The sequence below is a fragment of the Tiliqua scincoides genome, chromosome 5, assembly GCF_035046505.1.
Source record: "Tiliqua scincoides isolate rTilSci1 chromosome 5, rTilSci1.hap2, whole genome shotgun sequence".
NCBI classification, from domain to species: Eukaryota; Metazoa; Chordata; class Lepidosauria; order Squamata; family Scincidae; genus Tiliqua; species Tiliqua scincoides.
Window position 1 is genome coordinate 5,776,228 of NC_089825.1, and position 15,096 is coordinate 5,791,323.

Genomic DNA, 15,096 nt, shown 5'->3' on the forward strand with positions numbered 1-15,096 from the left:
GTTGGAAGACCAGTACAGAGAGAGCCCAGGAGGGAAGCCAGGGTGACGGGCAGAGAGGGGGGTGGACCCATCTTTCTTAAAAGATAGTAGAAGGGGGTCAGCTGGAGTGAAAGCCTCAGAAAAAATGTCACCCACCACTCTTGGAGTAAAAACAATAATCTGTTTCTAAACACTTCTTTGCCAGTCAGCTTGGATTTCACTATCCCAGACAGAATTCCATGCTGGTGGCCAGCACTGGAGAATGTGAAGCCCCCGGGCTCCACCCAGTTCAGTATTTGCACTGGGGAGAGGCCAGAACCAGCATGAAAGGGCGTGATTGTTGGAGATGTGCAAAGTTGAAGGTACATAAGGCCCAGCAGAACCTGCTGCCCTTCTTACACATGTGCTCAAAGGCCCAATGAAAGGGCCTTTGGGATAAGATTTGAAAGGGCAAATCTTATCCCAAGAGAAAGATTGTGTGTAACACCCTACCAAGAAGTAAGAAGAATTTACCCGGTACAGACATGTGGTAGAACTAGGGGTGGATCCAAGGGGGGGGGCATGGGTGTGTGGCCCCCCTCAAACTGTCTGCCAGCAGGAAAGGGTTCCCACCAGGCTGGGAAGTAAAATCAGGCACCAGGGGAACACTCACTGGGCAGGTGCTAGTGAGATTGGCTGGAATGGGAGCCCAGGTCTACCCAGCCAGCAAACCTTGGCCTCAGAGGCCATCAAGTTCAACCTGGAGACCAGGTCTATCCACCTGGTTGACCTGGTCTCTAGAGTTGGTAGTGCTCATGCCCTCCCCCCCCCCCCCCACCAAACACTGGATCTGCCCCTGGTTAGAACATGCAGGAAAATGCTCGTTTGTATGGCTTCACATTGTTCCTAACTAACCACATCTTTCATAAAGTCTGCCATGTCCCTACTCCTTGGGCAAGATGACAGCATGGCATAGTAGTTCTCGTAACATCAGGGAGTGGGTCAACATGGGCTGGTGATGAGACAGCTTGAAGGCTCTGATTCTAAGGCACTTACTAGGAAGTACAGGTTGGTATCTGTGGGAGTTCTGTTCCAGAACCCCTCTGTGGATATGGAATCTGCTCATACTGGGGTCTGAATTTAAATGTCTTGAAAAAGTGTCAAAGCTGGGGTTCCTACTGCTTTCTGCTCCCCTCCTGGGTCTGATCAGCTCCCTCCCCACCCTTCCCTTACACCCCCTCCCCGCGCCATTCCACCCTCCACCAGCCCACGGAAGCCTACCTGCTGTAGCGGGCATAGGTCCTCAACTGGCATTGGCAGGCTGGCGCAGTCCTTAGTGCCAGTGCCTCTGTCTGTGCTGCCGCAATGTGCCTTACAGTGCCAGGGCAAGCACTCGCCCCGCAGGCACAAGGCCTGATAGGATTATGCTGTAAACTGATGGAAGTTCATATCTCCAGTTCCTCTGGTAACTGGTTCAGTTTCATCAGTTGGAAAAACTAGAACATTTTTCTAAGTGTTTTTTAAACCTGAAACTGACTCCCTGCAAATGGATTCAAGAGCCACTTCTCCTACCTTTAGTGGTAACGGGCTAGAAGTTCCTTTGTCCTCCCTGTTCTTTACATAGCTTTGAAGACTATTATTGAGTCTCCTGTCATCCTTTTTTTCTCTTAGCGGAGGATGCCTAGTGCTTTTGACCTTTCCAAATATATCCTGCAATCTAAACCCTTTATCATCTTTTGTTCTCAGAACTCTTTCTGATTTTTATGTAGTTCTCATGCATTTTTCTTGAAACAGCAACCAAATTTTCTGTAAAAACACAAAGGTTACAAAAATTGATGACTTTTTACAAAAAAAATCAGATCTTTTTTAAAAAATTTTTATTTTAGTGCCTCTCTCTTTAAGAGAAGATTCTTGGAAAGTGAATCTAACACAATCAAACATGTAAACTATACTTAAAGTGGAATCCTGATACTCAAACAGATGTTAAAGAGTAAAAGGCTACTTTTCTTAGTAAAAAAGAGGCATGGAGCAAAAAATATCTAAATGCTAGAGTCAAGCATTCTAAACACAGTAAGGTGTTGTACACATTTATTTTATGCATATTTATTTGTCAGAAAGCCCCATTAAACCTGGTGGGACTTACTTCTGAGTAAATGCAAAGGGGTGAAATGTTAGCGATGAATTGCACTTTTATTATAGGTGTCTTGCTGGACTGGGGGATTAGCAAATCATCACAGGCAACAGGACTCAGGAGAGATCTTTCAAGGGCCATCTACAGAGCTCACATGGACTGATCTTGTTCTCCTGATTTATGCTTCGCAACCATCTGAGTTATTTGTTCTCAAAATATTAATATGTATGACTCTACCAACCAAACAGCGTAGACATTTGCTTTCTGTCTCCTGTGCAAATGCTGCTTGCCCAGGAACTGGGGGCCCCTGTTTCCAGAAATTCCTGGACACTTTGCCTTCATGTAACCCATAGCTTTCGTTTGCCAATTAGATTTTATTGTCGATTCTGATGCTTCTTTGGTTGCCTTAAATAGGCTGTAGTGATGATTAGGTTATTTTTGCAGTAGGATGTTTAATATTTTGATTACGTCTGCAACCTTTAATTGAGTAATCAGTTAGTTGGGTTAATTACAACTTTTAAAATAAAAGGGGATGTTTCTGATGCATAGGGCAACACATTTAAAAATGTTGATTATTTTTAATTCACACACTCTGTTCTTCAAAATGGTTGCCTTGTGCCAAATATAAGCAAATTTAATTGGTTAAAACTTGTTTGATTAATTGCCTGAGTTTTCTTTAACTGAGTGATAATTTTAATATGTTGCCATTGGCTTTGTGGATCCTGTTTATAACAGAAAGGGCTTTGGCATCACCATTGCAAAGACCTTTTAGGCTGCAATCCTTCATAGGCTTTCCTGGGATCTAGTCCCGTTGAACTCAGTGGGACTTACTTTTGAGTAAACATGCAGGGGATTTTGTTGTTAGAGAATTGTAACCCCTTCACACAATATCATTTGGCTGTAAAAGCAACTTCACGCATACATTTTAAAGTACAAATCTCAGATGTCTCAAGTGTCCCCATAAAAGTATACAGCTTAGATGTGATGAACTCATGTTCGTAAACATGACATTCTTACAAGGATGCTAATAATCAGGACATTTTAGTTGGCTGCAGAGCACTGTGGAGCTCCTACTTGGTGACCAGCCTGAGTTGGCCTCTGTGTGATTTGTGAAATTGCCCAAAGCATCCAGATATAAGTACTTTGAGGAATGTGGTGAAGTCTAGCATGATTTATGAGGGTAAGCAATACTAAAAATGGGGCAGGCATCGGGTACTGCGAGTCTAGAGAGGCAAAGGCAAGGCAAGATTCAAGGGCAGGAACGGAACTGCTCTAATCTGAGTTTTTGCCACCTGGATCTACCTTAACTTTCAAGTCAAAAAAATAGTCAAAAAATAAATCTTAGAGCAAGATCCATGAATGGAAAAGCAAGAAGTCATAATCAGGCCATTCAAGGGAGGCCGTGGCAGAGCTACAGGGAGCAGAAGTGTGGCAAGTACTGCTGGTGCCACAACATGCTGTGTAAGTGACCCCTCGCACTTGCTGTCAGAGCTATTCTGGGTAGCGATGGAAACCTGCACTGAGTGGGAGGGGCTGCTTACACCGTGTGTTGCGGCACCCACAGTACTTACCATGGGCCCCCCTGTAGCTATGCCACTGAATGGAGGAGAATAAGCCCAAGGTCCAGAATTGATAGGGGTACAGCCAATCAGGTGATCAGGCATTGTGGGCCCTGGGTTTTATAATTAATTTGAGTAGTCCCTCTGCGACAGGTTTTTGGTAGCTCATCAGGTTACAGACAAAAGGTTGAAACTCTTAAGCTCCAGGAGTGTTCGGGTAGGACTCAATGCAGGAATGCCATGAATATGTATGGCTTTCAGCTGCCAAAGCAAAAGCCCCACATAATTGATATTGAGGATGAGTGTCCTAAATGGGCGACAGGTTTGCGTCTGAAGCCTTGAAATAAAGTTCAGTGGTTTAATCATGTAAGCTGTTCTGGCTGTGGATACAAAGGGTCGTAATGATTCAGATCTTCATTAATTTATAAAGCTGCCTGTGTTCAAGCAGCTGGCAGTGGTGATTCAGATTTGTGCTGCTGCTTCTGTGTCTGTGTTTTTTTTGAATGGGGATTGTGCGGTGCAGTTGCAGGTAACAACAGGCCTGTGACACGTGGCAATTATCTGTTTTGTGAAAATCACATATTTGCTTTTGCAGATAAGTGTACCACATGTGCAGTGGCAGGAAAACTATTGTATGTGCACAAATATACATAATAATACAGGTATTTATATACCGCCTTTCTTGGTCTTTATTCAAGACTTTATTCAAGGCGGTTTACATAGGCAGGCTATTTAAATCCCCATAGGGATTTTTACAATTGAAAGAAGGTTCTGTCTTTCAAGAACCACAACATCCAGATGTTTCTTTCTGATCCGGTTTCACATTCTGGCCTCCATCCTCCCACGCTCAGAGCAGATGGAATAACTCGGCTCAGCTTGTCAGCTTGCTTCAAGGTCGCACGGTGCCAGTGGCCTCAAACTGGCGACCTTGTGGATGTTATCTTCAGGCAGACAGAGGCTCTACCCTCTAGACCAGACCTCCTGCCCATCCTGATCAAGGGAAGGTTGTGTTTCTGGATGCAGGGCATGGCTGTTAGGATTAGGGTTGGGGGCAGGCATTGATCAGGTAGTAGCCACCCAGTGGTGTAGCTAGAGGGAGTGCAAAGTGCTAAGTTTTGCAGGGAGCCTCACCGCAGCATGCAAGGGGCCCCTCCCCCTCCACTTCAGAGCCATTCCAGGTTGGGGGGGGGGAGCACTGTCTGTTCTTGTGGCTGTCTGCTGGTATTCATTTGCATCTTTTTAGATTGTGAGCCCTTTTGGGACAGGGAGCCATTTAGTTATTTGATTTTTTCTCTGTAAACCGCTTTGTGAACTTTTAGTTGAAAAGCGGTATATAAATACTGTTAATAATAATAATAATAAAATGGAGTGAATGCCAGAGAAGAGACAAATGCCTCCATTTTGCTCTCCCTGCTCAGAATGGCTCTGAAGGGGAGGGGGAGGATCTGCTGCAAAACTTAGTGCTTTGCACCCCCTCTAGCTACACCACTGTAGCCACCAGGACAAGAGAGAAAACAAGTCACAATCTGGCAATTTTGGCTCTGGGCTCTGAAAAACCTTGAAAGTGAGTAGGCAGGGAAGGAAGAAGTTAATATGTTTTTTAGAAATCTGTTGATCCAATTGCAGAAACATACAAACAGTGGTGTGTGTTTATTTATTTATTTAACAACAGGAGATGCTTTAATTCATTGATGTGGAAATCGGGACCTTGCCAGGTTGGATCGAAATGTTGCATTACTGATTAACATTTGCCAGTCAGTGTGCTTCCTGTGTCCATTAAAGCCATAGCTTAGAGAAGTATTCATTGACTGGTGAACTGCTCATCCAGTGGGAATGGAAGGAAGTTAGACAGCATGCAAGTGGATGAAGAGTGCAGGTTATTTTGCTCTCCTCTGCATACATGCCTTTGGTGCAAAAGAGAGCAACCAAAATGATTACTGGTCTGGGGCACCTTCTCTATGAGGAAAGGCTACAGTGTTTGGGGTTCTCCAGTCTAGAAAAGAAGCGCCTGAGGAGAGACATGATTGAGACATACAAAATCATGCAGGGGAAGAACAGAGTAGATAGAGAGACGCTCTTTTCCCTCTCACATAACACCAGAACCAGGAGACATCCACGAAAGATGAGTGTTGGGAGAGTTAGGACAGACAAAAGAAAATATTTCTTTTCCCAGCGTGTAATTAGTTTGTGGAACTCTTTGCCACAGGAAGTAGTGATGGCATCTTGCCTGGATGCCTTTAAGAGGGAATTGGACAAATTTCTGGAGGAGAAGTTCATTATGGGTTACAAGTCATAGTAGGTATGTACAAGCTCTTAGTTTTAGAGGCAGGCTGCCTCTGATTGCCAGATGCAGGGGAGGGCACCAGGACGCAGATTGTGTTTGTTGTCTTTTGCCCTCCCTGGGGCATTTGGTGGACCACTGTGAGATACAGAAAGCTGGACTAGATGGGCCTTTGGCCTGATCCAGTGGGGCTCTTCTTATGTTTTTGTTTTTTTAAATTTGGCGCTATGGAGCATGACAATTTTGTCCCTTGGTTGCTGAGCACGCACCTATGACTGAGAGGAGGGTGACGATTGATGTAATGGTAGCTGACTTCACAAAGGAACTAATACCTCCCCAAAGCAGTCATTTTGCCCCAGTGTCCCTAGGGAAAAGGGACATTTTGCAGGGGCTTTCTGTCCCAGTGAAAAGTTACAATTTCCCAAACACAATGGATCAGTGGCATCTTTAGGGTTTGGGTCACCTAGTATGGGATGCCAGGGTGTCACCCCCCTGGTACACCACCTCCCATGTAGTGAGCATGGCAACACCCCACCCCAGTGGTTTTTTTGGCTATAACTTTTGATAGAATAGAGATATTTCTACGTGGTTTGCTTCATTGCATTCTGCATAAAATTATACTTCAAATGATATATACCATGACGGTATTATTAAAAAATGCCAAGATTTAAAAAGTTTTGGCCAGTAGTGGTAACTCCCCATCTGTACCATCACCTAGTGCAGTGGTGGCGAACCTATGGCACGCGTGCCAGAGGGGGCACTCCGAGCCATCTCTGGGGGCACCTGGAGCCAGGCAGCCTGGGGAGGGGTGCTGAAGCTGCATGTCACTTTAAAGAAAACGGAGGCTTTTTCTGAGCCTCCATATGTTGGGGAGGGCGGGCTGCTTCCCTCCCCCCTGAGCTCACTGCCCTCCTCTCCCATCGCCCCACCTGCCCCAAGTTTGTTTCCCTTTTCAGTTTTGCCCACTCTGCCGGCTTAAGGTCCCTGTTTTTCCCTTCCCCAACTCTCCAGCAGTCTCAGCCAATCAGCATCCCGCAGGCTCCTGGCTTTTTCTGTTGGAATGGCTCAGGGCCCTTCACTGGCTGACCACCAGCCAATCCTGAGCCGCCCTCCTCCTCAGCCATTGCGAGCCTTTGCAGCCCGCCTTTCCGTGAGCAGCTCCCCACTCAGTGCCAGGAGAAGCTTTTCCTCCACAGCGCAGGCGCAGCTGGGGGTGAACAGCGCAGGCAGAGACAAGTCCTGCGTGTCTACTAAGAAGTAAGCCCCATTACAGTGGATGAGGCTTACTCCCAGGAAAGAGTGGCTGGGATTGGAGCCTTGGAGCCTGCTCCTGTGCGTGTCTACTCAGAAGTAAACCCCATTAGAGTCAATGAGGCTTACTCCTAGGAAGGAGTGGCTGGGATTGCAGCCTTAGAGCCCACTTCTGTGGGTGGGCTTTTTTCAAAAAAAAATTTTCTTGTTTGAGAAAATGAGCAGTGGCAAGGTCTTGCAGCCACCCCCTCCCTGCCAATATTTGTTTACCCAGCATGTAATTAGTCTGTGGAACTCTTTGCCACAGGAAACAGTGGTGACAACTTGCCTAGCTGCCTTTAAGAAGGGATTGGACAAATTTCTAGAGGAAAAGTTCATTACTGATTACAAGTAATAGTAGTTAAAAGATGTTAATGTATGAGTTCTTTTTTCTAAACGAAAACCTCAGTATTCAGGTTAAATTGCCCTGTTGGCACTTTGTGATAAATAAGTGGGTTTTGGGTTGCGGTTTGGGCACTCGGTCTCTAAAAGGTTCGCCATCACTGACCTAGTGCATACTGCACCCCTGCACTCTCCTAGCTATGCCACTGCCATGGATTACTGTCTTCAGGTGACACTTCTCCATTTGCTAGCTTTTATTACGGTAATATGAACTGCTAGTGGTTTGTTTAATGGCCTGAGATGTTTGCCTGGTTTTTTGAGTAGCTGATTCCTTGTTTATTTAAAACTTGCCGAGATAGTTTGAATTGTTTGAATGGTGATGACACATTTGCATGATTTTTTTTGTATTGCTTTGGTAGATGTGTACACGATTTGATGAGTTCAATACTGGGGTAAGCCGCTCTGAACACAACTTGCTTGCAAAAAGAGTGGCGTGTGAATAATAAATCAAATCCACACAGGCAAAGCTGTTTAAGAGGGGAAGGCAGGGAGACAGGTTCGGGACGTTCTTATTATGAGCTTCGCAGTGTTGTTTGTTTGCGTGCGATCTGTTCCTTAGTGAATGTTGTGAGCTGTTAATTTAGAGCAGATGTTCATTGGGGATGTGAGGTTATGTTCTTAGAAGGGTTGGCAGGGCAGGGATCTGGGGAAAACAAGATGCTTATACTATCATTATGGAGGTGAATAGCTTAAGATCAGAGAATAGTGGCATCGTGACTAGCCGAAGGTCAAAAATATTGCCCAGTGGGTAATGGGAAGAATGCCTGGTCATGTTACATTTTAAGCCAGGTTCAATTACTCCCACCCCCCGCTCACCCCAAAAGAGAATGAGAGTGAAACTGCACATTCAGAAATATAACACAATTCATCTTTCAACTGTACCCCTCCAGACTGCAAGAGGGAGGTTATTCATTAGATTCCAAAGTCCCTTTGGGATAGGGAACCATCCATCTTCTCATAAAACACTGTGAACTTTTGGTTTCTGATAAAAAGTGGCATATAAGTGAACAACAACAACATGGGCTATCTGCAGCCAAAAATTGGTGGGACCACAAAATTGAAAAAAGTTGTTGAAAATGAAGATGTCAAAATATAATGACATCAGACAAACATCTATCACACAATTCACCAAGCATAATTGTAGTCAAGGAGAAAAAGAACAACAAGTCAAAATTATCGATATAGCAATGCCAGGTGATAGCAGAGTAGAAGAAAAAGAACAGGAAAAAACAACAAAATATAAAGATTTACAAGTAGAAATTGAAAGGCTGACCCCAGTGGTGGTTGGCGCCCTTGGTGCTATTCTAAAACACCTTGAAGAGCACCTGAACAGCATCGGGGCCACAGAAATTACCATTAATGAATTGCAAAAGGCAGTGTTATTAGGAAGAGCTTATGTTTTGCAACAGTATTTATAATATCTAAATAGGATAAAACCTGGCATCCCAGGTCCTTGGGAAGGACTCAATGTCTTGATAAAACAAGCCAGTCAATAACACCTACCTGACTGTGCGAAAATATCATCATCATCATATGTAATGCTCCCCCATGAAAAGCTGCCTACCAAGTATTTGTATACCAAGTGATGGTGCCAAGTATTAGGAAGAACACAGAGGTAGGCATCTTACCTGTCCCAGGTGTTAGATCATATGTGAGTTAATCCTCCAACCACATTCATAAATATCAGGCTGTCATTTGTCAGATTCTGGGACCCAGGAGGGTTGCTGGGTCAGAGGGAGGGATCAGGTTCCAGAGCAAGCAAACAAGGATCTGAGGACCCAAAGGCAAGCCATGGTCAGGCTCCAAGGCCGTAACTTGGAAAAGGAAGCAGGAGCTAGACAGATTCATCATACTAAAGGCAATTGGACTGTGGCGCAAACTCAGAGGCCAGTGCTTGCTGGATCAGGATTAGGCCTTGTGTCAGCTAATAATGATCAGACAGGCTGGCTCTACCTCCTAGGTGTCACCTGGAACCAGAGAGTTCAGTCTTTCGCACCAGATCCTGGCTGCTGAGGACACTGGTTACAAACCACTGCCACTTAGGTGCTCAGAACCTTATACTGGCTAACTCACTGTAAAGCAATATGGCAGCAGAACTCAAGTCCCCTATGGTTGGCAACCTTCAGTCTCGAAAGACTATGGTATAAGCCTACAACACCCGGTATTCCCAGGCGGTCTCCCATCCAAGTACTAACCAGGCCTGACCCTGCTTAGCTTCCAAGATCAGACAAGTCCCCTACATCTTGCGCTACCAGGGCAGCTCTCAGAGGGAGTTCTTGGACTTGCAAACCTCCCCCCCCCCAACCAGGATGAACTTGGCTTCAAAAGTGGTATGATTAAAATAGATTAGATATTCAGGTCTTTTAAATTTCTGATGAATTACTTATTGAAAATTTGCTTGTGGATTAAAAAAATCATTTTGGCCACGCGTTGAAAAATGCATCTCCAACGGAGAAGAAAAGTGTCTTCTGAATACACTGGGGGGGGGGGAGGGGGATTCACAGAATGTTTGTCTCCTTACCTTGGGTCTGCATTGTGGCTGCATCGGTGCTGGAAAGTTGGTTAGGATTGGACTGTAAATTTAAAAACACGCCCCCCCCACACACATTTAAACCCCCCAGTCAGATGCCTCCATGCAAAACTGTGTAACACAGCAAGTTGCCAGGACTACAGAAGGGCCTGGATCTCCCAAGCCTTTTTTTTTCTTTTTCTTTTTGGCAAAGTTATAAGAAGCCTTGTAATTTCCTTGCTAACCATGAAAAGAAATAAAGGCAAAATCTGAATGAAAGGCCAGAGTCTTGTTGCAATCCGGGCCTGTGTGTGATTCATTGTGTTCTTACACTGTGTTGAGGCAGGCAGCATGGCAAAGGACGATTAGAAGGAAAAAAAATAGACGTGACAGTTGTTTTCCTTTGATGTGGTGAGATCAATAACAATGTAATGAGTCCATCGTAAAACAAAGTTGGAACCGGGAAAATTGGCAATGTGAAGGGCTGTTTCATTCACACAAATTGAGTCAATAAAGACTCTCTTTGTCATGCTGAGATCAGTTATAGCTTTGTTTGCTGACAGACTTGTGACTGTGGAAAAGAATCATGGCTGTGAATTATCTTGGGCTGCTTGCTCCGCAGCAGGGACTGCAACTCTGCAGGAACAGGGCTTTAGTCTGGCAGATAAAGCTCAATGTACAGTCTTAGGGCATGTATATGAGTAGTTTTTTTTACAGGGAAATGCCACCATGAGGTGGGTAAAAAGGGCTCGCCAGATCTGAGAAGTTTCAATGTTTGGGGGCAACATGTGTTAATGTTTTCATGTGGCACCAAAAATGTTCAATTCATAAGTTAGTGGGGGGAAGAGGGATTTCTGTGTCTGTGGGAGACATATTGTGTGAACCGATAATTCTCAGATGCAGCTTGTTACTGCCCCATATTTGCATGGCATTCATTTACACAAGAAATTTACCCTGCACACAGATGCAGGAATAACTTTACCAAAGTATTCTGGGCAAACCAGTCCTATCTTCCTCACCAGTGAGTTATCTTCCTCACCTTATTACTATCCCATCGCTCCAGTTTTTCATGTAAGAACATAAGAACAGCCCCACTGGATCAGGCCATCGGCCCATCTAGTCCAGCTTCCTGTATCTCACAGCGGCCCCACCAAATGCCCCAGGGAGCACACCTGATAACAAGAGACCTGCAAGGCCTCCTGGGAATTGTAGTTTAAGAACAGCCCCACTGGATCAGGCCATAGGCCCATCTAGTCCAGCTTCCTGTATCTCACAGTGGCCCCACCAAATGCCCCAGGGAGCACACCTGATAACAAGAGACCTGCAAGGCCTCCTGGGAATTGTAGTTTAAGAACAGCCCCACTGGATCAGGCCATAAGCCCATCTAGTCCAGCTTCCTGTATCTCACAACGGCCCACCAAATGCCCCAGGGAGCACACCAGATAACAAGAGACCTCATCCTGGTGCTCTCCCCTACATCTGGCATTCTGACATAACCCATTTCTAAAATCAGGAGGTTGCGCATACACATCATGGCTTGTACCCCATAATGGATTTTTCCTCCAGAAACTCGTCCAATCCCCTTTTAAAGGCGTCTAGGCTAGACGCCAGCACCACATCCTGTGGCAAGGAGTTCCACAGACCGACCACACGCTGAGTAAAGAAATATTTTCTTTTGTCTGTCCTAACCCGCCCAACACTCAATTTTAGTGGATGTCCCCTGGTTCTGGTATTATGTGAGAGTGTAAAGAGCATCTCCCTATCCACTCTGTCCATCCCCTGCATAATGTAGTGACTTCAGCTGAGCTCCTCTCATTTACAGATGGCAGATCCTGCCCAGGGTTTTTCTGGGACATTAGTGAGGAGTTGACCCCTGCTGATGGCTGCTGTCATGTTCAGTAGCCTGTACTGTGAGCGGGTGGGAAGATGAGCAAAACCAACTTGCTTAGTCCCCTTCTTGCCTCTCCCCGCCTGTGGGCTTCCCCACTCCCACCTAGTGGAAGTTCTTTATAGGACTGCCTCCACTAAAGCAATCCTCTACCTGAAGTTGTTTGTTCAGGACAACAGACCCTCCACCAGGATTGAGGACAATGGGACTGTCTCATAGGTTTGGGGCAGGAAAACCCAAACATTTTTTTTTTTTTTAAACCCAGATAGTTGAACAGCAAGAATTAATGTTTCATAGATATTTGGAAAAAAAAAATGTCAAGGAGCAAATTTATACAAGGCAAAACGTTTTGAAATCATGGGGGGGGGGGGGGATTTGAGGACTGAAAATAAACAGGGTTGACTTTATTCAGTAAACCTTATCCAGACTTGTTCCCTGTTGTGGCCAAAACCATTCATGATTCAGTTTTCAGCACAGCTTCTGATCCACTTGCAGAAGACTCTCCTCAGCTCCATGTTTCCTCGCTCTTGCTTTTGCCCCTGTGCTCCAGCTCAGTTCAGCTTATAAAAGAAAGCACTGACCCTTCCTGTCAAGATTTACTCAGTCAGGTGACCAGTGTGAAGTTTAATTTCTTCCAAGTGTTGTATTGTGTTTCGCTTCCAGTTTCTCTAAAGCAGCGATTCTCAAGCGTTTAGCACCGGGACCCACTTTTTAGAATGCGAATCTGTCAGGACCCACCAGAAGTGATGTCATGACCAGAAGTGACATCATGAAGTAGGACAATTTGTAACAATCCTAGGCTGCAATCCTACCCACACTTATCCAAGAGTAATTCCCATTTACTATCATTGTTAAAAGCATATACATGGTAGCCTGTTAAAAGTACAGATCTGTGACAGTTTCCCAGTCATATACCATGATAACATCAAGTCTAATTAAAAATAAAATGTTGAAATGAATGGGGACCCACCTGAAATTAGTTTGTGACCCACCTAGTGGGTCCTGACCCACAGTTTGAGAAACATTGCTCTAAAGCCATGATTTTCAACCGGTGTGATGCGAAAGGACTTCAGCAGGTGTGCAACAGAAGTTTGGAGCACAGTGGATGAAAATCACTGAAAAAGTCTTCCGGGTTCTGTGGCTGTGTTTCTAGGGCAACTGTCTGTAGTAATGAACTATCTGTCTCTTTCTCCAATGCCAGAGTAGAGGAAGAGAGACAGACAGTGTGTTACAACAGACAGTTGTGCTAGAAACAGAGACTCAGAACCTGAAAGAGTCTCCATGAAGTCAGAAGTGACATCACAAGAGATGAAGGTCATAGAGAAGACCATAGAGGTCAGTGTGCCTTGAGAAGAAAAATATTGACAATTGATGCTCTAAAGCCTCTCCTTCCCCATTTTTTCTGACCATTTCTTCTGGTTCCTGTGTCCTGAGCTGGTCTTTTAACTTCTCTGCCTGGAGCTACACTGAAATGAACAAGAACATTTATTTATCTGGCACCCATTATGTAACATGATTCAGAACAGAAAAAAAGTTGGAGGCAACAGGTACTGCCAGATACGACCTTGAGCATCTCTTAGAGAAAAGAGATTGTTGCCAGATGCACCTCTTCCCATCATAGAATTGCAGAGGCAGGAGTAGTCACACATGGTGGAATATTCCTTCTGTGCAGTTCTTGAAGTTACAGGAGGTTATAGGAGGTGCCAGTGTGTTCTTGCTGATGGGACCTCAGCGCCATGAGTGTGCCCCCTTCCCCAGCCTTTTCTTGAGGTGATGTAAATGGGATCATTTTTTTGAGAGCTGAAATAATGCTGGCAGGGAAAGGAGGCGCATTATGGTCTCCTCCCATGTGATTTCAGGCTTCTCTTGTACTAGGACAGGGTGGGGGTTGACTTACCCTGGCCCCATCCCTTAGCCCTGCCCAGGGGCCCAGTATTTTTAAATTCAAAAGTTGGCGATATTGTCCCCTGCCTGCTGTCACAGTAATGAGGTGGGACGTTGCATTTCCAATGGAGTTTTTGCCCCAGAGCTGTTAACAAAACAAGCACAGCTTGCTGCTTTCTGCAACTTAATGCATGACCTGTTGCCAGACCACTGTTGTGATGACCTCTGTTGAATATCATTAAATTGTTGCAGTTGCATTTCCATTTCCTGCTTACTTACCTCTATCTCCTCTTCTTTCTCCTTCTCTTTACAGTTGTTTTTTTTACTTTTAGGAGTAAAGACCAGTACAAAGAAGAATCAGGATGAAAAGATGGCCGACTTCTTGTTACCACTGGGTTCTAACAGCTTCCACCGGTTCACGCCGGAGTCCTTGGCTGCGATTGAGAAGCGTATCGCGGAGAAGATCGCGAGGAACGCCAAGCAGGAGTATAGGGAACAGTCGGTCGACGAAGAAAAACCCCGACCCCAGCTTGACTTACAGGCTTGCAAGAAGCTACCCGATATCTATGGGTCTCCTCCATCAGAGCTCATTGGAGAACCCCTGGAGGACATTGACCCTTTCTACAGTGATCACAAGGTTAAATCCGTCACACGTTTAGCTCTGCGCTTGTTTTTAAAGATGGCGGAAGGGAGAGAGGAGGAAGTCTGTGGATGTTCCCTTTTCCTCCTCTTGATTTTCCATTGGAAACATTGCCTTCTTGGTTTAAGGATGTGAGAATTAATTCTGAGTGCTTAACATCTTAAAACCGGGTGATTGGGATTGTGGGGAAGTGTTTTCAATACTGAGGGCCGTGTGCCAGTTTTAAGTTGGTCTAAGAATATGTGTGTCATGTTGAAAGGATTCTTGCATCATGATCCAGTGCTGATGGCCATAAAGTGATCTAATAAGTGCCCTAAACAATTCTACCCATTCCACTTAGTGGTTTCCAGGTGTTGATTCCCAGTAAGATGACCAGGATATCGGATTTTGTTTCTTTTGCTGACCCTCTTCCTTTGCCTTTACAATATACTGACATGCAGAAATTAAGCTTTTTCTATCCCTTAAGCTTCATTTGCTAAATTGCAGCAGGTTGGGCTGCTATTTGAAGCATAAAATAAAAAGAAAAGAGAATGGCAACATTATTAGTTGAAGGC

General features: G+C 45.0%; 1 protein-coding gene across 9 annotated transcripts in view; it reads left to right on the plus strand.

Moving 5' to 3' along the window:
• The window catches only part of LOC136654387 (sodium channel protein type 5 subunit alpha-like), a 319,548-nt gene that overhangs the window by 60,766 nt on the left and 243,686 nt on the right, over positions 1–15,096 (plus strand). For 8 of the 9 annotated variants that reach the window (XM_066631371.1, XM_066631373.1, XM_066631374.1 and 5 more), the window contains exon 2: positions 14,216–14,539. In XM_066631371.1, the coding sequence (XP_066487468.1) occupies positions 14,273–14,539 (267 nt within the window). In that variant the 5' untranslated portion in view covers positions 14,216–14,272. The remainder of the gene's footprint in view (positions 1–14,215; positions 14,540–15,096) is intronic. The other variant, XM_066631370.1, reaches the window with a different exon arrangement.